The sequence below is a fragment of the Papio anubis genome, chromosome 3, assembly GCF_008728515.1.
Source record: "Papio anubis isolate 15944 chromosome 3, Panubis1.0, whole genome shotgun sequence".
Classification (NCBI taxonomy): Eukaryota; Metazoa; Chordata; class Mammalia; order Primates; family Cercopithecidae; genus Papio; species Papio anubis.
Window position 1 is genome coordinate 94,884,538 of NC_044978.1, and position 24,676 is coordinate 94,909,213.

Here is a 24,676-nt window from a genome sequence, read left to right on the forward strand (position 1 = left end):
TTTAGGAAGCAATGCTTTGTTTGGAGCATTTTTCAAATTTCATTGTTCATACGGTCATGAGAGTTTTTCCCATGTTCATATAACCCTGGCCTATCATTTACTTAATAGCTTTTCAAAAAATCTTGTTTTTATTTAGCCTCATCCTAAAGAATAATATCCATGAAATAATGAATTTCGTATGATAAGCTTCTTTTTAAAATACAAGTTACGTAACTATTAAAATATAAAATGTCTGGTGTTATAAAATCATCTCACATTCCACTCCTTGGGGAAACTGATGTGGTAGAAAGATACAAGCGGAGAACTACAGAGACCTTGTTCTCACTCTAGCCCTTAATTGCTCTGTCACTGCATTATTTGATTCTGTGAGCTCGGTTGTCTCATAAGAATGATGAGCCTTGAAAGGTAATTTTAAGGGTTAAGTGTTATGTGAAAGAGCCTAGCGTGTTTTCTGGCTAACAGTAAGTGCTAAGTAAATGTATTCATTTCCCTTGTTATGTAAAACTAGTTGGCATTTTAGGTTTAAACTGCTTTTATGCTCTTTTGTTTAATAGCATTCACAAAGCTGACAAAATGTGTCTGTGGCTATTTATGACATTTAATGTAGCATGCCAGTGTGGGCAGAAATGTAGGAAAAATATTGTTTATTTCTTCTTGTATTTCTCTGAGTCTGTTTTATGACTCTTACTGTTTTATGAAATACTCAGATAGTAAAAGATGGATGCATGATTAGTTTTGTTTTTGTTTTTCTGCTTTATATTTACTTGGCAGCCATGTACTTAAAATTACTTATTTTGGCTTTATTATAGAAAACAATATGTGCCTTGTGGTTAGACTTTAAGCTGAAAATGGTCACAAGAAGCAGAGGGGACAGTTAAAGTGGCATACATAAAATGAAGTTTATTTGGCTATAAGGGGTAGTGGTTATTACATGCAAATAACTTATGGGATGTTATTACAGAGGTTCTGAATCTGGGTCAGTTTTGACACTAAAGTATTACTTTTCCTCTATGAAAATAAGCCGTTTTGTTTTTGTTTCTTTTTGTTTTTGTTTTTTTTTGATATGGAGTTTCGCTCTGTTGCCCAGGCTGGAGTGCAGTAGTGCGATCTTGGTTCATCACAGCCTCAGCCTCCTGAGTAGCTGGGACTAAGGTGCCCACCACCACTCCTGGCTAATTTTTGTATTTTTTGTAGAGACGAGATTTTGCCGTGTTAGCCAGGCTGGTCTCCAACTCCCGACCTCAGGTGATCTACCCGCCTCGGCCTCCCAGTCTGCTGGGATTACAGGTGTGAGCCACCGTGCCTGGCCAAAGAAGCACTTTTGAAAAAAAAATAGCCTTTATGTGATTTTTAAAAAATGTTTAGTATGACTGTCAGCTTGTTTGTTTGAATTGTACCCTGGAGCTTGATTTAAGTTATATTCATAAGAGATTATTTGAAATAATGTAGACAAGCTAGTAGACCATTTTAAATAACTTAACATTTTCTGACCAAATTCTGGCATTAATGTACTACTTAATGCCACAGAACATTAAGTATGGAAATTTTCTGACTATGTATTGAGAATATTCCTACAGAAGGAGCATGACTGAAAGAAGAAAGAGTATTTCTAGAGGGCTAGGTGTGGTGGCTCACACCCGTAATGCCAGCACTTTGGGAGGATCACTTGAGCCCAGGAGTTCAGAACCAGCCTAGGCAACATAGTGAGACCCCACCTCTACAAAAAATAAAGAAAAAAAAATAGCCAGGCGTGGTGTGCGCCTGTGGTCCCAGCTACTTGGGAGACTGGGGCAGGAGGATCCCTTGAGTCCAGGAAGTTCTTGCAGTGAGCCGTGTTTGCACCACTGCACTACGGCTTGGGTGACAGAGCAAGACCCTGTTGCCCAAAAAAAAAAAAAAAATTTTTTTATATATCCTAGAAACTGTTTTCAATACCCCAACTTAGAAATAATATAATTTACAATTTAATTAGGAATTTTCATCATTCAACAGTATGTATTGAGAATCTGCTATAATAGGCATTGTTCTCAACACTGAAATTATGGCAGTGAATATAATAGACCAAAAATGACTTACTTCTTGGAGCTTATATTATTATAAGACGAGTCAGACAGTAAACAAATAAATAAAGCTCTGGCAAACTTTTTCTGCAAAAAGCCGGATAATAAACAATTTTAGTCTTTGTTGCCTGTAAGATCTCTGTTGCAGTTACTCAGCTTTGCTCTTGTAGCATGCAAGCAGCCATAGACTATACATAAATGAGTGAGCATGGCTGTGTTCCAGTAAAACTACTTACAGAAACAGGTGGTGGACTAGATTTGGCCTGAAAGCTATTTTACCAACCCCTGGTTTAAAACGTCCTAAGGAGTACGAATTATTAGCAATTGGTGACTAGCAATTTGGACTTGAGGGATAAAAGCAAAGCTGTTGCACCTCAGAAATAGCAATTTTGAGTGAGTGGCTTTTTGCTTTATCGTAAGGAGGATATTAGGAGTGTGTAAGAGAGGCAGTTACTCTTGAACCATAACTAGATGTAATTAAGTACTGCATCTGTTTAACATGGTTTAAATTTTATAGCTGTATTCATAGAACAATAGCTATAGCTATAAATACAATGTCTATTTGAAATATATATGTTTAAAATTTTTTAAGGAAAAAAATTTGGCTTTTACAAGTTTGAACTTTGTAGTTGTAAGTCCCCCATTTCCCAAGGAGATTTTTTTTTTTTTTTTTTAAATGCACTGTTTTGGTAAGGCAGAACTTCCTAGGAACTTAAGTACTATATTGCAGCAGAACAGTTTCTACTCCTTCACACTCAGGTTCTCTGCAGTGCACTATCACTCGTTCCTAAAATTTTCTTCACTTGTTTCTTTTGATAGTGTATTGTCTTTTTAACCCTCATTTACCCTCCCTGCTCTTTTCTTTTCAGTCTTCATTGAAGGTTCTTCCTTTTCCGCCCATCTTTTAAAAATTGTCATAAAATTATATAATACAAAATTATCCATTTTTACCCTTTAAAATGTACAGTTCTGTGGCATTAAGTACATTCACGTTACTGTGCAACTGTCACTATCATATCCAGATGAACAGAACTTTTAATCATCCTATACTAAACTTTTTCATCATCCCATACTGAAATTCTTTACCCAGGTTAACCAATAACTTCCCATTCCCTTTGCTTCCTCTCTGCCTGTCTTTTAAGTTTAGGTTGCCCCAGGTCTCTCTTTTGCCTCATGTATATCCCTGTTTTGGTGTTTGCATCTGTTTATATCGTGTCTAGTATCACCTCTATTGAATCACATTCATTCGTCATATATTCAAATAATTTTTAATGCAAACCTGTTAAGTATCAGGCTTTGGGGAAAGGGTGGAGGTGGGGTGCTTTATAAAGAAAAATTAACATTGTACTGGCACTTACTGGAGTTTTATCATCTAGTAGGGGAAACATACTACAAATAATCTTTTTAGTGATATATGTATAAAATAAAGGAATAAAGGTATAGTGCTTTGAGAAATAGGAATTTTCCCTTAGGAAATGATGTTTGACCTGAAACCTTAAGATTCAGAACAATTTAAGTGTGCTAAGAAAGAGATGGGGCCGGGCGCGGTGGCTTACACATGTAATCCCAGCACTTTGGGAAGCCAGGGTGAGCGGATCACCTGAGGTTGGGAGTTCGAGACCAGCCTGACCAACATGGAGAAACCCTGTCTCTACTAAAAATACAAAATTAACCAGGTGTGGTGGTGCATGCCTGTAATTCCAGCTACTCAGGAGGCTGAGGCAGGAGAATTGCTTGAACCCAGGAGGTGGAGGTTGTGGTGAGCCAAGATTGCGCCATTGCACTCCAGCCTGGGCAACAAGAGTAAAACTCCGTCTCAAAAAAAAGAGATGGAGTAGAGCATTCCAGATAAAAAGAAAGGCACGTGCAAAGGTTCCATATGGGATGAAGCATGACATATATGAGGAAGTCGCTGGAGAAGAGTAAGGAAGGGAGAGATGTGAGATAAGGCCAGAAAGATACATAGGAGCCAGACTCTGTAAAGCCTTATAAGCCATGTTAAAGATTGTGGACATTATTCTTTTTCTTTTTTTGGAGACAGAGTCTTGTTCTGTTGCCCAGGCTGGAGTGCAGTGGTGTAATCTTGGCTCACCGCAACCTCCGCCTCCTGGGTTCAAGCAATTCTCCTGCCTCAGCCTCCTGAGTAGCTGGGATTACAGGTGCCTACCACCACACCCAGCTAATTTTTTTTTTTTTGTATTTTTAGTAGTGACGAGGTTTCGTGATGTTGGCCAGGCTGGTTGCGAACTCCTGAGCTCAAGTGATCCACCTGCCTTGGCCTCCCAAAGTGCTAGGATTACAGGTATGAGCCACTGCACTGGGCACCCAGCCAATTGTGGACTTTAAGAGCACGAAAAATATTGAAGGGTTTTCTACAAGGGTGTAGTGTATGTGGACAGGAAGGATGTCATCAATTTTATTTTGGAAAGGTTATTCTAGTATGGAAAGTAGGTTGGAGAGGGGCAAGAGTGAATGTAGGGTACTTTTGAGGAGGGTTGATAATGATAGACCGTGTGTGCTGAATAGAAAGCGTAGTAGTAAAGGTGAAAGGATATAGTAATAAAAAGAGAATGAGCCAAATATGAGGAAATGGTGGACAAGAATATCAGTAGTGATTTCTAAGTTGCCAGCTTCTGCGACAAGGTGAATATTGGGATCATTCTGGAAGAGAGACCTTTGGAAGAGAATTAGATGTTAATGCAAAGACCATGAATTGATCTGATATGTTGACTTAGATACATTTGCCATACCCAAGGGGAGAGACATTAAATGGGTGATGTGTATAGGTCTCAAACTCAGAGGAAAACTTAAGATTAGAAATATAAATAATGAGGACTGTTTAGTATATAGATAATAATTGATGTTGTATGATTGAGATTCCTTAGGAGAAAGAATATGGCATAGAATGAGAAGATAAAAGGCTCAGAACTTTGAATGCTAGTGATTAATAACTAAGTAAAAGAGAATAAACTCCAGAGGAGATGGAGGAGGAGGAAAAAGATAGAATTTAGCAACTGTATTTCTGTACAGGTTGATAGTTCCAAGATCATGCCACATACTTCATACTAAATATATATAAAATATTGTTTTGTCTTGCATCTTGTCTCATGGTGAATATGTACAAAACTACATGGTCCAAATTACTGTACTGTCTTAACAGAAAACATATGTTCCTCCTCCCCAAAACCACTATTCTACCAGTAGGCAAACCAGACATTTCATTTCGCTGATTTCTTTTCTTTAGCAATCCTTTCCAGTTTTTAGTATCTATCCTTTTGTTCTTTTTTTTCCTTTTTTCTAGTCACCGTGTACCACCTAGTTCAGTCTAACTTATTTAACATCAAGATTTCCGTCATTTTTTCTCCTTACACTGATCGGATCATATCACGCTTGATAAAATCACTGCTACTAAATAGGTTTAGTAGCCTACTAAATAGGTTTAGAAACCTACTACGTAGGTTTCAGACTTCTGAGGGTCTGGGTAAAACACATACTTTCCATACTTTCAGCATCAAATCAAGTTACTGCTCATCGTCTCAAGACTGCTTCAGTGCATCTCCTTCCAAAAAGCCTTACCCAGTTTGTCTCAGTTGTAATGAATTATCCTAACTCTTCCTTTCCATTGCCCTTTGGACCTTTATGATAGTACTCATTTCATTTTGCCTTGCAATTTTTGTTGTCTCTGCCTATGCTACTTGGCTGCAAGCCTCTTAAGAGAGAGCACCATATCATATTTCTTGTATATATTCTACAAAGTGCTCTTGCCAGTACTCATAAATATTGAATAAGCTGTGGATATTAAAATATGAAGGAAGGGGCTGGGCACGGTGACTCACGCCTGTAATCCTAGCACTTTGGGATGCCAAGGCAGGCGGATCACCTGAGCTCAGAATTTCGAGACCAGCCTGGATGGCAAAACCTTGTCTCTACTAAAAATACAAAAAATTATCCAGGCGTGGTGGCACATGCCTGTAATCCCAGCTCTTTGGGAGGCTGAGGCACAAGAATCGCTTAAGCCTAAGAGGCAGAAGTTATAGTGAGCTGAAATCACGCCACTGCGCTCCAGCCTGGGTGACAGCAAAACTTTGTCTCAAAAAAAAAAAAAAAAAAAAAGATTGAAGGAAGAAATAGTATTTTAAGTGTTAATTTTTTAAGTATGTGCATTTGATATCTTAGTCCTACTGTTCTATTTATTTAATTGTATATGCATAGCACAGTTTTTTTTTTCTTTTTTTGACAGAAGTAGTCAGGTTGGCTTTTTTTTTTTTAAAGGATTTCCCATGTCTTGACCTTAAACTGGCTTCATAATAGTCGGCATTGCTTTAAAAAAAAAAATCCAAACTTTGCAAAGGCTATTTAAACAACTTATTTCTTAGCTTTTTAAAAAAGTCATAGGTTGAGTGCAGTGTCTCACCCCTGTAATCCCAGCACTTCGGGAGGCCAAGATGGGAGGATCACTTGAGGCCAGGAGTTTGAGACCAGTCTGGGCAACATGGTTAAGATCACATCTCTCCAAAAAATATATATATATTTTTTCAAGACGAGTCTCACTCTGTAGCCCAGGCTGTAGTGCCGTGGCACGATCTCTGCTCACTGCAACCTCTGCCTGCTCACTGCAACCTCTGCCTCCCGAGTTCACGTGATTTTCCTGCCTCAGCCTCCCAAGTAGCACGCAACACCATGCCTGGCTAATTTTTGTATTTACTTTTTTTTTAGTAGAGACAGGGTTTCACCATTTTGGCCAGGCTGGTCTCAAACTCCTGACCTCGAGTAATCCACCCACCTCAGCCTCCCAAAGTGCTGGGATTACAGGCGTGAGCCACCATGCCTGGCCCAAAGAATATTTTTTAAAATGAAAAGTAATACGTTTGTTACAGAAAAATGAGAAAACATAAGTATGCTTTTATATTCCATTTATTTTTAAAGGTCACTCAGGATTGATACAGCAAGTATCAAAGAACAAACTTTCCAACATGGTAGAAGTGAATTAAGCGGCCAATAATCTGTTCAGGAGTTACTTTTCCTGCATTATTTTTGTTGTTTGGTGTGGCTACGGTTTTATTTGCATACACAGTTTAAGATAATAGAAACAATTTGTTGGGATTATTATATTTTTCTCCCACTACCATAAGAATATTTTTCATTTAAATTGAGATAGATAATGGTTTAATTTTCTAATAGGAAACCTTTAGAAATGAAATGTTAACTTTTTCTCAGTTATTAAATTTGATTTTCCCCTTCTCATTAATGCAGCTCTCAAGAGGCAGAATTTATATAATAATCCTTTCAACTCTATGAGTTATACAAGTCCTTACAGTCCAAATGCCAGTAGCCCATACAGCAGTGGCTTCAATTCTCCATCCTCAACACCCATGCGACCTCCTATAGTCAAACAGCTTATACTTCCTGGAAATTCAGGTAAGGAGAAAATGATATGGAGCTATTAAGGACTGTTTTTTAGCTTACTGCACTGTATCAGAAAATAACATTCATCTGTAGTTCGAGTTCATTTTACTTATGAAACTTTTAACTGGCTAAAGAAAATATCATTGAGGAGCAACTTAGCACCAGGTACTATATCAGGCACACATAAGCCAGTGTGTAAAATACATAAAATTTTTTTTGGCATGTACCTAAAAGTTTTTAAGTCTGGCTTAATTAAATGGGTTACAAACATGATTCTTTTAATCAATAGAGCCTTATTGAACAGCCTACCTGGGTTGTAAAAACGCCAGAGTTAAAACCTCTTTATAGGAATTTTAATAAATTTTGATACTGCAGCTAAATAATAGTATGAGGTTAGGGGTGAATGTACCAAAAGAGTGAGAGGGGCAGTAAATGATGTGGGAAGGCCAGATTTCTATAAACCAGGGAAAGAATGTTCTGCGCTGGTTCTTTGTGTGAGACTGTTACTGTGTAGCCTACTCTTCACGAATTCACCCATTCATTTACTCTTATTGTCGCTGAAGCTGTTGTTATGGCTGATTATTATAACTTCCTTAAAAATTAAGGTTAACCACCTCAAATTTTGACCTCTGCACTCCCTAGTCTAATGATCCTGCTCTTTGCTTAGTATATAGGTTGTTACTTGCTACTTACTTCACCTACGATGATACCATGTTAAAAAATTTAAGCTGCAATATTTGTTTAAAATAGGTAATTTCGTTCAGGCATTATTTGAGCCTGACCTTGTAGTACTTTTAATATCATGTGCACTCTGCTCTTCTTTCATTGATAGTATAAAGATTAATTATTTTGTACTCTTCTTGCTCTCCTTACATGCTTTTCATGTTGGAGCTGACTGTTATGGTGAAGAATAATGGAAAACAAGTGTTTCAGATAAATCTGTAATAGAAATATTAGTGGCAATGTTGGGATTTTATTATTTAGTAAAAGTTGGTGATCTGATGAAAATATTTCATTAGAAACAAGTTAGACTTTTTTTAGATGTGTGTATTCTTTATCTCTCTGGTCTGTTTTCTGTCTTGGTTTAGAATGATAAGTACTTTTTAAAAATCTAGTCTTTTTTTTTTTTCATCACATCTTTCGTGCTTCACTACTAAACTTCAGAGAAATCCTTAGATCCCCATTACTAATTTGGTAAAGAAGTTTTGTAAAACATGGCATAATGTAGGAGAAACAAGCCTCATGGTCTTTGTTCCTAAAATCTCTAAGGAATCTAATTTTATTCAAATTATAGTTTTCTCATTTAGAAAAATGAGGGAAAAGATGATGGTGTTTGTTAATGACTGTGAATTCAAGTGAAGAAAACACTACATCATAAACTCATCTATTTATAGAGCAGTTTCATTGGCTATCTTGTGCAAGTTGAAATCCTTAACATATAGTTATTGAACACCAATTACTTTGTGTTGAAAGCTGAATTGTTACATAAGAGAATAGATAAGTTATACTTAGATGAAAATATGTTTATGCCATAGCATATAAAGGAGTCTCAGTAGCCCTCATTTTTCTTAATGAAGTCAATTTCTAATTTCAGGGAATTTTTTAAGCAGAAAAGGCAGAACAAGAATGAATTAAAAGATACAATATCAAGTTAGTTACAGTAGGCATTTATTCAATAGTTGCTTTACCAAAGTTTGAATTTTTTTTCTTTTTTTTAAGGTAACTTGAAAAGCTCAGACAGAAATCCTCCACTCAGTCCTCAGTCCTCTATAGATAGTGAGTTAAGTGCTTCAGAATTAGATGAAGATTCAATTGGATCCAATTATAAGCTAAATGATGTAACCGATGTACAGATTCTAGCCCGGATGCAGGAAGAAAGTAAGTATTCTAATTTTTAAGAGTTGAGGTTTTTTACTATTGCATAATTTTGTTGTATATTGAATATGTCTTAAAGTGTTGTGAGGATACTAATGTAGTGAAAGTAGAAATGTTGCAGTAGACATTTCAGAGGCTTAGTCGACATATGTACATGTTTATTCATCAACTTGTTTTCAGAGTCCATTTTTTCATAGAGCAGTTACGCTGTGTGAGGGACAAAGAATAGTATTTATGCTGCTCTGCTTCTATGACTGGTTTTCATACCCTGCATGTTACTCTGCACTGGCACTTACTCTTGTAATTGTTATCTGTTACCCTTTGTGTTTTTAGTGTAAACCAGCGTTTCTCAATTTTTTTCTTTTTAGTTGCTCCCCTAAGGAGCCTTGTTAAAAACTGTTTTTCCTTTTCACCCACAGTCCCCATGAAATCTTAATACCACAAGATATACTAAGTACTATGAGGGCAATATACGATTATGACATCTAGGAATTTTTTCACACCCTAAGAACCAATTTTTGCCTTCTTGGGAGTAAATATCTCCTCACTTGAGAATACATGGTGTAAACTATAAAAAAGACCGTTAGGAGAACATTGGAATTGTGACATTAAATTAAATGAAGCATGCGATGGTGCTTTGCAGAGTGAACCATGAAAACTTTTTAGGCCACAGATACCTTTGAGAATCCTATAAAAATTATAACTCCTTTTATCACCAAAATGTACATATGCACAAAATTTTTAATACTTTTTAAAGGGTTCATGGCTGCTTGCCCTGGTACTCATCTGAAGGTAGTTATTCTTGCCAATGTATTTCATTAGAAGATGCCATCTGCATAACTATGAAGTAAGAAATCTTTCTGAAGTAATTTCTTTAACCTTTACGGTGAAAAGAATCCTTGAAATACATATTTTGACAAGTCTTGACAGTTGACTGAGGGTAATGGAGCATTGCTACGGTTTAGTTCAAAAACGTTCTGTTGTCTGTATATATAATAGGTTCTCTTTAAATATGTGGTAAGCTTTATCAAGCTGTAGCATTTATTAAGAAACTAAAGTGTTTCTTATTCTGCTGATTCACTTCCCATTTCCATACAGCTACCCCTAGGAAGATAGAAGGACTTAGTGCTTGCTTTATTTAGCCCTACAACCTAATAGCAGAGTACTCTTTTCTTCTGTAATTTTAATTAACTCCTCACTGAGACTGTGGTATTGTCAGCTGTTTAGGGGCTAGTTATTGTTGTGAATGTGAAAAAATAAAGAATGCTGCCTAATAGAGTAAATTCTCTCATTTATTTGAACCCTGGCTTTTTAGATCCTAGTATTTTGTTAGAAGCTCAACCAGCTCTTTGCTTTGGTTTTGTATTGTGTTTTGGTAACCATAGAAGTTTTAGTCTCTAATAATTTTTTCTAAACCATCCACATGCATGAATATTTATTTTCCTGGTGAATACAAATAGTAATAAAAATATATGTGATAGTTCTTGAAAACTACAGCTTTTTTTTTATTATTATTATTTTTTTCTTAGAGATGATTTTCCTTTTTACAGCACTGTCTTTTGTAATGATTAGAAATGTAGAACTACAGATTTGGGCAGTTGCCTGGTCAAGGTCCTTCAATTTTAGATGACAAATGCAAGATCCTATAGTGATTGTGATTTCCTTAGGATCCCCTTGTTAGGAGAGCCTACATCGGGAAGTGGGTTTTTCTTTGCTAACAGTACTGTTTTCATTGGTCTGTTGTCTTTTGTTAGGTGACTTTAGTGCCATGTTGTCTATAACTAGACACTAAGTAACTTGTTGGTTACTATTTTGGTTCCCAAACTGACTGAAGGGCTGAGTGGACTCTAGGAATTTGTAGTTTTGAAGATACTTTAGGGTAATTCTCATCCACTAGTTTGATGAACCATGTTGATAGCACTTTCTGTGTGTGAATACATGACTTAAGGATTTGAATACCACTTTATAACAGATCTTTTTGACTGGAGTGCTAATAGTTAGCAGGATGTGCTCAGAATATTACCTAAATTCTATACGTTTGCATTGGAGTTTGTTTCTTCATTGACTATGTTACGTATCAACTTTTTTTCTGTTGTTCTAGAAGCATCTGTACTATTTGAAGGGCTCCCAAGGTTGCTTGGGTGTTTTCGAAGGTATCAAGCTATATAGGAGAATTCTTTGAAAATTCTTACTTGAAGACTTAGAATTTAAGCTTGAAAACAAGCTTAAAACAATAAAAATGGAAGTCTCTTGGGTAGTGAAGCAATCAAGATTTCGTTTGTGCCCAAGTACTGAATTCCTATAAGTGGGCTAGAAGTTTCTTTGGTACTTTATCATCTTCATGAGTAAGATTATTTCAGTAATTAAGTATCCAAGTAGTTTTATTTACTCACATACATATTCTTTTTCCACTGGTTGGATGGTAATTGTTTCCCCTTGATATTCCTTTAATATTAGTCTCAAATTTGGATTACTATCTTTAGGGGTAGAAATATTTTTAAATTTATGATTCTACCATGTGAGACAGATTTTAGCTTTAAGAAGAAATCTGGAAATTGGGCAGTGGTTTAGGGGATTTCATTCAATTTAAAAATAACCTTCAGATGTGATTTATTTCTCCTTATATGGGCATATAAGCCTATATAAGTCTAAAAGCAGAAAGGAAATTTTCTTGTACACTTTACACCCTCTTTGAATTTCTTAGTGATAACCTTTTACTTTAAATTTTAAAAATATTTAAATGTTTAAAAATATAATTTAAATAACATTCATTGTTGCCAGGTCTCCGGCAAGAATATGCAGCCACCACGTCTCGGCGCAGTTCTGGTTCATCTTGCAATTCTACAAGACGGGGTACTTTTAGTGATCAGGAACTTGATGCACAAAGTTTAGATGATGAAGATGACAATATGCATCATGCAGTATACCCTGCTGTTAACAGGTTTTCACCATCACCACGCAATTCACCTCGACCGTCACCCAAGCAGTCACCCAGAAATTCACCCCGTTCACGATCTCCTGCTCGGGGAATAGAATATAGTAGAGTGTCCCCACAGCCTATGATTAGCCGCTTACAGCAACCTCGCCTTTCACTTCAAGGCCATCCCACAGATTTACAGACAAGCAATGTTAAAAATGAAGGTAAAACAGCATATTTTACTGATAATTAGACAGTTTCTGCTAGCCTGTGCAACATAGCAAGACCCCATCTCTAGGAAAAACTTTTCAAAAGTAGCTGGGCATGGTGGTGCACATCTGTAGTCCTAGTGACTTGGAGGCTGAGGCTGGAGGATTGGTTGAGCCCAGGAGTTCAAAGCTACAGTGAACGATGATCACACCATTACACTCCAGTCTGGGCAGCAGAGTGAGACCCTGTTTTCAAAAAAAAAAAAAAAGTTTCTAGATTAAAAAAAAAAAAGTCTCCTTTATATTACACTATGAAAGTAATACAATTTTTGCCAAGTTTTTGTATTCCAGATAAGTAAATCAAGAGTTTAGTCAGGTTTACTATTTTATTAATAGTGAATCATTACAAAAATAAAAGAGAAAATGAATATCATTCTACTTGGTTGTTTTTGCTTCATTGTTTTATGAAGTTTACCTGTATTTAGATTTTGATTTAAATATATAATTTGTGGTTATCTTTAAGGGTTCTCATATTCTACCCACTTACGGATCCTAGATTGAGTTGTTTGTTTTTTTAATAAGACAAGTCCTTCCTGTTTTCTCATATAAAATAAACAGAATGTTTGATAAACAATTTGATTTTTGAATGCTAGTTAATATTTTAATTTTCTCCATCTGAAAGAATATGATTTTTTTTAAAATTAAAATTCTTTTGCAGAAAAACTAAGACGCAGTCTTCCAAACCTGTCTCGAACATCTAATACACAAGTTGACTCAGTGAAAAGCAGCAGAAGTGACTCAAATTTTCAAGTGCCAAATGGAGGAATACCTCGCATGCAACCTCAGGCTTCAGCCAGTAAGTATCCTTCTTATGCTTTCGTGTATCAATTAAAGAGAAATGAAAATTTTAGATACTTGTTTTGTGCTGAAAAACTGTTTTAAGCCATAGCTGTAGTAAAATTTAGTGTTTATTAATTGCTGGATGATAATCAAAGTTATATTAGTTTTAAATTTTCTGTGTAGGATACTGGATTCTCCCAGTACATCTGTCTATACAAAACTCTGGTCTCTCCAGAATTTTTAAAATAAGCAAAGTGTAACTATTAAAGTAGGTGTAGCTTTTGCTTATAGATATTAGAATTAGAAATAATAACCAGTATAGCGTCCAAAAATGTATGTCCCTTAGTATGTAAATTTTCTTTAATAACCTCCACTTTAAAAATGTCTAGAAGTTTATTTGGGTATTACATAATTTTAGAGTCATACTCAAAATATTATCAATTCATTGTTCAAACCTGCAGTATATTAAATCTATTATCAAAGTTGGATTGTTGAAGTTCTTTTCTTACCAAAACAAAAGTATACCAGGAGAACTCTTGGATGATCTCATTTTATTTCTGCATCTGTTGAGGTAAAATTTCTGGTTTTGATTTAATTTTCTGTGTCTGTTAAGGCTATTTTAATGAAGAAATACAATATTGAATCAATATGTATGCCAAATTAATTCATAATCCTAATCCTACTTATAACATAAATTAAAATTTGAGATAAATTGCCAGAAACCATCACTTTTTAAGAATTGATCGGGACTTATCTATTTAAATTATCTTTCAGAAAACAAATTCTTAGAACTAAAACTAAACTCTTACAGTAGGTGAATTTTTGAACTATAGTAGAAACAACACATGTAGATTATAATCTTTAATAAGTTTTGGTCATTGGATGGATACTAACCCATGAATGTGACGGTATTTTTATTCAGCTATTATTTGTAATAAATACTTGAGTTTTTGTTTTGTGGCAAGTAGTACGTTAAATGAATACAGGCATTTCTACTATAGCACAAAATATACATTCCTTGAAAACCTCACATTCTGCAGTATTACACAATACAAATGATGGGATGATGAGGAGTGGAGGGAATAGTCCTGGAATAGACCACTGAAAACCCAAGCAACTTTCTTAGAAAACATTAATAAAAACAGTAACTATACTAGCACAGTTAAATTCATGTTAAATCTTTATTAAATACTCCAGGAGATACAGAACTTCATTTTTAAAGAAAGATTTGAAGGTAATGTGCTGGAAAGGAAAGGTTGAGACTGTTGAATTAAGGAAACATGTGCAACATAGACAAAGATCAGAGAGAATCATACAGTAAGAACATATAGGACAAAATAGCCAAACTGAGCCAAGAAGTAGTGATGTGGGAGTAAATGGGCATTGTGTACATTAATATACAAGTTGATTTTAAAGGAATGGAACACTTCCAATAAATTACTTTTTAACTAGGATAGATTTGAGCATGTAGTCAAAACAGTTTTAAATAAATGATTACAGTTATTTTTATGATTTTATAAATGCTCAGTATTCATCCCATGTGTTTCACAGCTCACATCAGTCCCGTATATGAGCTGTGAGACACAAAGGATGCATATTCACTTGGGTCCTTGTAGGGACACAAGGGATGCTTATTCACTCAGGTCCTTATAGGTACACAATAGACGCATATTCTCCTAGATCCTTGTGGCATATTACTATCAGTGGTTGAAGTGAAAGCTGTGTTATGTTCTTTCATTTTCTCAAGGCTATGAAGAAGTGATACAAACAAGAGTTGACTGTTCGCTTATAACTTGTTAATTAAACAATTAAAAATGTGAAGGTATTTAACCCTTTTTTCATTTTCATCTTTTTTTTTCCTTTTTTCTTTTTTTTTTATTGAGACAGAGTCTCACTCTGTCACCAGGCTGGAGTGCAGTGGCACCGTCATGGCCCACTGCGGCCTCACCTTCCTGGGCTTAAGTGATCCTACCTCAGCCTCCTGAGTAGCTGGGACCACAGGCGTGCGCCACCATGCCCAGCTAATTTAATTTCTTTGCACTTTTCCTTCGCCCTGTTGTGTTTAGCTGACTTCATATACTTCATGTTAAGCTGTTGTTACTTGGTGGCTGAAAAATCAACAGTCTAGCAGGAGTTTGAGACCAGCCTGAGCTGGAGGCTGGTCTCTAAAAAATCGTTTTTTTAAATTAGCTAGGCATGGTGGTCACATGCCTATAGTCCCAGCTACTTAAGAGGCCGAGGTGGTAGGATTGCGTGAGCCCGGGAGTTTGAAGCTGTTGTGAGCCATGATCATGCTCCTGCACTCTAGTCTATTGAAAAAATAAACAACAAAACAAGCTAGGAAAAAAACTATATTTGAATCAAAATGACTTCTGTGATATATTGACAAATTTTCCTTGTTTACCAGGTGCATATGATATTACTTATATAACAGAAATTTTTATTATACTGTATTTAGATGCATAATCTTATTTAATCATTAGAACAATTCTGTGAAGGAGGTATGATTATTACCATGTTTTACTGATTAGAAATTGAAGTTTTGAATGGCCAAATAAACTGTCTCTGATTATACAGCTTATAAGTGGCAAGTTAGAATTTAAACCCATGTTGATTCAGCTTGAGCATTGGATCTCACTAGGTGAGAGTCTAGATTCACCTAGTGAGATTTGTCACATCTGTAGTTTAGACCATGATATAAAAATTATCCAGAAATATAATTTCCATTTTTCCTGAGATTTAAAATTCTAACATTTAAAGCACTGTAGAAAATTGTTACCCAGAGATTTGTAAACCACATGTATTCAGCTAGATATATGCTAAAACCTGTTTTTGTAGCAAATTACATTTTAAGCTTAGTACTCCAAGTCTTATATGATATTGTGAACTCTGTAATTGAGAGTGCGATTATAATACTCACTGTGGTACTAATAAATAGCATAGAAAACAGGAATTCACAAAACACTTGAAATGAAAGGAAGGATAGAATTTGAGCTTTATCTTCGAAATGGTGAGTGATACAGATTAACTTAATTTGACACTTGAGAATATCCTGTTTCTGGCTTATTTTTTCCCCTGACACATTTGGCTGATGCAAAAAAACACCCACAATGTTAATGTAACAGGAAAGAAAAATAGTAAATCATTAAGAAGGTTAAATAATAAAACTTATGTACATTATAAGCCATGCTTTTACAGCATATGAACAGATGATCCAAAACAATGTTTGTACTTGGCTTTCAAAGATGCTTTCATGTTTAGTTTGAATTGTTACATTGTGAATTTCTCAAAACTTTACATGATACATGTCCAAACAGCAACCGGATACTTTCTTTCTTTTTTTTGAGACGGAGTCACTCAGTCGCCCAGGCTGGAGTGCAATGGCGCGATCTCGGCTCACTACAAGCTCCGCCTCCCAGGTTCACGCCATTCTCCTGCCTCAGCCTCCCAAGTAGCTGGGACTACAGGCGCCCGCCGCCACGCCCGGCTAATTTTTTGCGTTTTTAGTAGAGACGGGGTTTCACCGTGTTAGCCAGGATGATCTCGATCTCCTGACCTCGTGATCCGTCCGCCTAGGCCTCCCAAAGTGCTGGGATTACAGTCGTGAGCCACCGCACCCGGGCCCGGATACTTTCTAAAACTAGCTATATTTATATCCTCTTTACCTCATCCCCTCATACGTGCTCTGTATTTGAACTATTCTAGCATGTCAAAGCTTTATGGAAATGAAAAATAACTTTTTACAAAAACAGAAGGAAAAAGAAAAGGTTGGGAAGCTAAGATAAAAATGTGTTTAGAAGTAATGCATTGTCTGTGTCTTAAACTTCACAGTGATTGCTTGCCTTCTCTAATGGTGGAATTACCATTGTGTAATTATAACCGCCTGCTGATAACCTATCGTTTTTTTCTGTAGGTGAATTACTTTTCCTTTTTTCCTCAGAAGTTGATAACTAAGAAATATATATAGGGAAAACACAATGGGATTCCAATCATTGATTTACTTTTAAGTGGAAAATATGTATGCAGTTTTGTAATGGTGTATTTCAATACTTGAATATATAGGCAGAAGAGAAAGTAAGGTACCATGTTTTTTTTTTTTTTTTCAATTGTATGTAGTTGTTTATTTCTATATTTTTGGCTGTAGTAAAGCTTATAATTAAAATATCACATATTTATTTTGATATAGAATTATACTGTTCTCAAAAATGTATTTTGAAAGTTGTAAATTCAAAATATTAGCAAGTTTAAAACTTAGTATAGTTTACTTTAAAATATTTAAGACTTTGTTGTAGTGTAACATGAACCAAAAAAAGTGTTATCGATTTATCTTGAAATTTCCTATATATATGATACATGAAATATATATGTAAGCATTCTTTTAATTAGTATATATAGTTTTCATAATAGTCTTTATTTTGATATATAATTTGTATAATTATAATAAGCTTTATATACTTTGTACATGAATTGGTATTTTGTATTTTTTGTGTAAACTTCAGTTGTTAGTGTAACAGATGTTGCATTTTGTTTTAAGTATTTATTTTTTCAGCTCTTAAGTGGTAAAGCTTTGGTTCTTACTTGCTGGTCTGCATGAACCTAACTTTGCAAGGTTGCTGTTACTTCCACCTAAGGGATCACTTCTTTTGCCTTGTTACTATGCCAATCACTACTTTTATATGCTTATTTGCTGTGGCTGCATTATTGTGGATGCTGGCATTCAAATATGAGATTTATGAGAGTTCTAATGTATTTTCATTTTTATAACTATTACCAATTTTTCACTTTTATATCTGGAAAATACAACTTAAAAAGTTTAAGAAAACCAGAGCATTGCAGAGTTCATGGATACATGTCAGTTTCTTAGTTTTGTCAATTAAAGGAAGGAATGTTTGTGAGAGTCAGTTTTTCAAAAGGCTAATGCCTTGCTTTCTAAGATTGTTAGAGCACAGGTTTAGCAGAAAGTTTAGTTTCCAGAAAATCATAGGAATAATTGGTTGAGAAATAAGGGAAGGGAGAAAAACCCAACACAATCTACTGATTTGAAAAATAATAACCAAATTTTATTTTTTTGTATATGTTTAAGTGTATTATTTCATTTAAACCTCACAAATCATTTATTTTTATAGAAAGGGAGCAGAGATCCATTAAAATTATATGAATTGTACAAGGCCATATAAGTAGGGAAGTGGTAAAAGCAAGGCCAGATTTCTCCCTTTTCCCAGGGCCTTCCTGAGTCTCCTATTTTCCTCTTCCTCATTGTTTGGATGAGATCATGCTTACCTAATTACAAATGAGTACATCTTGGAAAACATTCTTGAATGACTATCAGACCATGATTTGAGATTAACTAAGTATTTTGTGAATTATCGTAGAAGAGTAAAATAATTCAATGTAATATTATCCATTTGCTTACATTTAACCAAACAGAAGAATATTTTTGCATGGAATACAGAGTTATACCCCAGAGAAAATACATATAGGATCAACATTCTACTTTGGACCTCTTACTGAAGAAAGACAGACGAGTGTCCAGAGCAGTTGTCAGCTTATGCATAGCCATCCTGTTATGAGACCCATGAGGAAGTAATTCCCATCCAGATTTCACTTACTACCAAAACACTAGTAGATTACACTTGAATTATACATAATTTTGAAACACAAATTGAAACAAATAAGTCATGATTAATATGTGTAATGTGCTAATCTAAGAATGAATGAAACATTTATAAAACATCTATTTAAGTAGTGCAATGATGTTGGCTCAGTTATCTAATCACAAGGACACTTTATAAAAGTAGTTTTTCAGGCCTTTCTCCCTGGAAATTTTGATTGAATGCACTTGGGATAGGGACCCAGATTCTATATTTTAGAAACATCTCAGCTGATTCTGGGGGCATGTTCAAGTTTGAGAACCAGTGGGTTAGACCCTGACCATGGTGGACCTTGAATGCTTAGTATAGAGTTCTGGATTTTATCCAGTGGTCAGTCACTTATGTGTTCCTTAATTATTCAGTCGATATTATTGGGTATACGTTATATTTCCAGCGCTGGGAATATAAATGTTAATAAAACAGCCCATGCCTTCCAATAGCAGGGAGTGTTACGCAGGAACCTCTATGGGAACAGAGGAGAGGCATTAAATTCAGCAGTATGATGGGATTTTCAGGAAAGATATTAAAAGATATTTCAGCCAGCCCAGGAGGAGCTTATATGAGTTGCCCAACAAAGAAAGCAGGTATAGGTTTTCCCAACGTTGGAATCAGTAATGAAAAGTCTTGAGAATGGCAGCCTGAACATAGTGATTTTGTATAACTAAAGTGTAGGGTGTATAATGGGTAAGGGAGTGGGTACAGCATCCCATGAGGGATGATAGCTGTAGAGAGAAGACAGGCTGTAGCAGTATTAAAATATCATAGGATTTGAATTTCATCCTCTAAGTGGGAGGAGCTATAGTAGGTTTTTAATCAAGGTGGTTTCTTAGAAAGTTCACTCTGATATCAATGTGGAGAATAGATTCAGTGAGGTGAGACTAGAAACCACTTAGGCTATTATTGCATAATCTAGGCAAGAAATTAAGATCTGAAGACACAGCAGTAAGGGAGTGAGGGTGATGAGATCTGGATGAGTTTTGTTTTTTTTTTTTTTTGGAGACTCTGTCTCTCAGTCTGGAACGCAGCGGTATGATCTCAGCTCACTGCAACCTCCGCCTCCTGGGTTCCAGCAATTCCCCTGCCTCAGCCTCCCTCTCAGTAGGTGGGATTACAGGTGCACACCACCACGCCCGGCTAATTTTTTGTATTTTTAGTAGAGACGGTGTTTCACCATGTTGGCTAGGCTGGTCTGGAACTCCTCATCTTAAGTGGTCCTCCCACCTCAGCCTCCCAAATGACTCTAAATCAAAACTTGTAAGCAATAAAAGATTTAAACAAAAATGAGGATATGGGACAATGGGATATTTTACCTAGTAATAATTAATCTTCACTCACAGAGGCTATGCTTGCTTAGTATTTGGCACCTAGAGAAGCTAATTTTTAACATCCTCCTGTATATGAAAAATCATTTTCAGTTACCATGAAATGAAATGAATTATAGTACTAATGGCCAGGAAAAAATGCAGACAGTGAAAATATTCTTCTATTGAAATTGTATTTTATAACTGTCAGTAAAAAATAAATAATAAAATCACCAGTATAATACCAAAAAGACAGTTGGTTAATAATTTGAAGTTACGTTGATCTTTTTTTAAGAAGGAAAAATATTTTTATATATTGATCTGTCATAGTGGTGAATAGTATAGCTTTTGTTTTTGAAAACTTAATAACTTCTTCAGAATTGATCTTTCAATATTGAATCTGTCTCTACTCTTGATGGAAGAACACTATCTTTAAATTTTAATTTTGAAAGTTTTTTTCATGAAGCAACTGCTACACAGAGAAAATCTTCAACATAAGGATAAGTTCAGCAGAGAATCTTAAAATTCCATTCTCCAGTAAATTCCAGAAATTGCCATACTTTCCATGCCTTTGGTTTTGAGAGATCAGGTCTAATGATTTTTCAATGTCTTGGCAGTTAAAATATTTTAAACACAAGCTCAAAATCCCATATAATGACAGAATTGAGGCAACCCCAAATCCTTTCATTTTCTTTAAAAATCACTGTACCATTGTTTATTTCTAATGTGCTTAAATATAATAATATATTGTACCACAGGGTTGGAGGCACACACTTCGCTGAAGTGAGCTTGAATAATTTCAGATTGCTACCAACTTTCTCTTGAAAGGAACATGTATAGCCAAATCCACCTGTATCAGGGGAGACTATAAGTAGAAGACTGTAATTGGGAGCTTTCCTAATTAACTCTTACATGAAGTATGGTATTTATTAAAGTATAAGTCATAAAATGTGCTTATTTAAAGCTTACATATATGTTATTAAAACTCAACAGTTGTTTATAGCTTAGACCAACTTTTTTTTTCAGGGAGGAGTGCTTTTATAACTGATGTTTGTTATTCCTGGGACATGATGATAATAGAAAGCAGACCAACTTGGTTTTATTTTTGTTTCTAAATTGCCTACAGGCAATACAGCCACTTATTGCCTGCTCTTGGGGAGGTGAGCAGCACTTTCACCACCCTTCCCTTGATGTACATGAATAGAGTGAAAATGATTAAATATAGGGAGACCACAAAAACACCGATTGGAATCAAGAAATAGGGTGTGATGAAGGCCTGAATTTGCTTATTTAGGAGACAACAGGAATATAAAGGAAGCGATAGATTTAAGAAATGACCAGAGATTAATAAATGGAATTTAAAATAAGAAAAATTTGAGCTAGAATGACTTGGACAATGGTGTTTTAACAGAAAAGAGATTTTTTTAAGGAGCTGGTTTGTGGAGGAAGACATTATAATGGTGGCATGAAACAGTAATTGTTTTGCACTAGCATCTTTGCTTCTCACAGTAGGGTATTGCTGAAGTGGAATTATGTAAATATTAAAATAACCAAGGAAAGTTTTAAACCATAAATATTTTCAAACAGCTAACACACTGAACTCTATTATTAGAAAGATTCGAAGTTTCACTTAAACTACTACACTTTGTCATTTAAAAATGATTTTGTCTTAGAAAACTGATCAAATTAAGATAATTTAGAATAACATTGGATTTTTGTTGTTTGAGTAATGTTATATGACTGTGGTATTTTAGGAAAATGATTCATTTCATTCTTTCTGTATCAAGTGAATTTAGAGTTTACTGCCTGGTTCTGTGTGTAATCAGATTCTTCACATTCCCAGTTCAGTTTTTGCTTGTCTGTAGATAACCATTGTTAATTACAATCATACATGAAACTTGAGGGATAAATAGGGGTAGGGTCCATTGGAGTCACCGTAGTTATTAATTCAAATAGGATCTTTCCAGACAAGTTCATTATAGACATTATTTAATATTGAATCCTTAATAAACTTTTTTAATGGTTAATAGTGTGGACTGTGGTGTGAACTGTAGTGTATGTTCAATTGGTTACATTTTGCCCTCATTTATTCCACCCAACAACTGGCCTACGTTCTGTTCTTCAAACATACAAGGCATGGTCCTATCTCAGTATCTTTTTCCCTCTATCTGGAATGCTTTCCCCCACATATCTATGTAGCTTACTTCCTATCTTTTTTCAGATTGCTATGCAAATGTCATCTTAGGGAAATCTTTCCTGATCACTCTATTTGTAATTGCAACTTAAATCACCTACTTCCTGTCCCTCTTTTCTACTTAATTTTCTCCTTAGCAGCTATCACTATCTGGCAGGCCATATATTTTACTGCCTCATTGTCTATCTCCCTTTTCCTAGAATATTAGTTTCATGAGAGTAGGAACTGTATCCATCTAGTTGCCTACTGAATACATTATACCTAAAACAGTACCTGGAATAAAGCAGATACTAAACTATTTGAATGAATGAAAAACAGGAACAAGTGAGTGGATGAATAAAAATATAAATGGTTGAAAACATGTATGAATATATATGTAGATGAAAAATACTCTGATAGTAACCTGTATTTTTGTGCAATAGAAGTAAGATAACTCATTGGCTGCGCGCAGTGGCTCATGTAATTCTAGCACTTCGGGATGCCAAGGCGGGCGGATCACTTGAGGTCAAGAGTTCTAGACCAGCCTGGCCAATATGGTGAAACCCTGTCTCTACTAAAAATACAAACATTAATACAAAAATTATGGCAGAACCTTCATCGACCATGCTGAATGGAGTGCAGTGGTGCAATCACAGCTCACTGCAGCCTCAACCTCCTGGGCTCAAGCACTCCTCCCACCTCAGCCTCCCGAATAGCTGGGACCACAGGCACAACACCATGCCTGGCTTATTTATGTGTGTGTGTGTCTGTGGGTGTGTGTGTGTAGACAGAGTCTCCCTATGCTGCCCAGGCTGGGCTCAAGCGAATCTTCCTGCCTTGGCCTCCCGAAGGCCTCTAAGTGCTGGGATTATAGGCATGAGTCACCTCACCTGGCCAAGAAATCTTACTTCTTTCTGATAATGTATCAAGTATCCCTTTATCAGCCCAATAACGTTTATGCAATCTGCCTAGATTTAGAGTGACGAGAGCTCTCTTTTTTTGCACATAAACACTAAAGGTATATGAAATCTGACTTTCAGTAGAGTAACTAAAATATTTTAGAACCACTTAAATACACTGGTAGGTGTGAGACTCATCAGTCTGTTAGAACCATAGTAACTGTATATTGGGGAAATTGGAACCACTTTATCTTGGATGCCCCTGAGCTGCTGCTTACCTGCTAATTTTGAGTTTCAGTGCAGTTAATAGATTAGGAGTTTGGAAGAAAGCTTAGCTTTCCTCATGGAAAACTTTAAAAGGTAGATGGTCTGACTCCTCCAAACCCCTCAACCCACACCAACATTACATACAGTGCTCCCCACCTGCATACATATGTGCACAGCTTAGATATGGTGCTTAGATATCCAAAGTCTGAGGTAAAAAATTAGTTGTATTAGTTGTACTCTGTAAGATGATATTGAACATATTAATGCTACTAGATTGTGACTCCCCAAGGACCTGCTGGGTTCTGAGTTTTCTTCTCCTTTTTGAGTATGCAGATTATGGTTTCACATTAGGGTAATTCATCTAACAATAACTGCTTTGCCAAAATCTGCTTTTTTTGCGTTAAACAAGTGCTGCACTTTATACTTGTGTGCTTGTGTTCATCACTTTTATCTTTGTATTCTTTGTATCCCTAGCATGTTTGTGGTGGTTTGTTTTCTCTTTGATATTTTGACCAATTGACATATTGGAGATTTTCTCATCTATAAGAAACTCTTTTAAAAAGTTTATGTTCTTTCCCCTTTTCTTTCCAACTTAATGCACTAAGCATCACTTTAAAATTCTTTTGCTTCTAGGATTCTAACATATTTGCACCTTATGGCTTCTGTTCTTTGATAAATTTTTAAGTTTGTATTAAAACATTCAAGTTTATAGACGCTATAGCCTTTATCTTGTACTTCCAGGCAAATATTACAGTTCCTTATTTTTCAACAGCTTCGCAAAGGCTGAAAAATTTGCCTCGCACTTCCCTCAAAGCCAAACAGTTGCTTCAAACTTCATCTACAAAAAGAGGTAACTACAGCCTCTTACTCAGTTTAAAATTTCAGCAAATGACCTAGTTAAATCTTAAGCCATTTGGCATACTGAGTCAGTGGTGTCTGTAAGGCACATTTTAGTCTTATTTTTAAAAATAATAAAATAATGAGGATTTATTCTGTTATTTGGATAAATCCAGAAGAAACATTTTCTACAGAGGTATGTATCGGGTTGCTTCTCTCAAAGGAGTAAATGATATATAGA

General features: G+C 35.5%; 1 protein-coding gene across 4 annotated transcripts in view; it reads left to right on the forward strand.

Annotated features, from left to right (window-relative positions):
• Window positions 1-24,676, forward strand: part of SLAIN2 (SLAIN motif family member 2) — a 78,882-nt gene that overhangs the window by 29,415 nt on the left and 24,791 nt on the right. For 2 of the 4 annotated variants that reach the window (XR_002522118.2, XM_009206800.4), the window contains exons 3-7: window positions 7,314-7,478; window positions 9,186-9,344; window positions 12,123-12,482; window positions 13,186-13,323; window positions 24,371-24,448. Coding sequence is in view for 2 of the 4 variants with exons in the window: in XM_009206800.4 (XP_009205064.1) it covers window positions 7,314-7,478; window positions 9,186-9,344; window positions 12,123-12,482; window positions 13,186-13,323; window positions 24,371-24,448 (900 nt within the window). In the remaining 2 variants the exon portion in view is untranslated. The remainder of the gene's footprint in view (window positions 1-7,313; window positions 7,479-9,185; window positions 9,345-12,122; window positions 12,483-13,185; window positions 13,324-24,370; window positions 24,449-24,676) is intronic. The other 2 variants (XR_002522119.2, XM_003898658.4) reach the window with 1 other exon arrangement.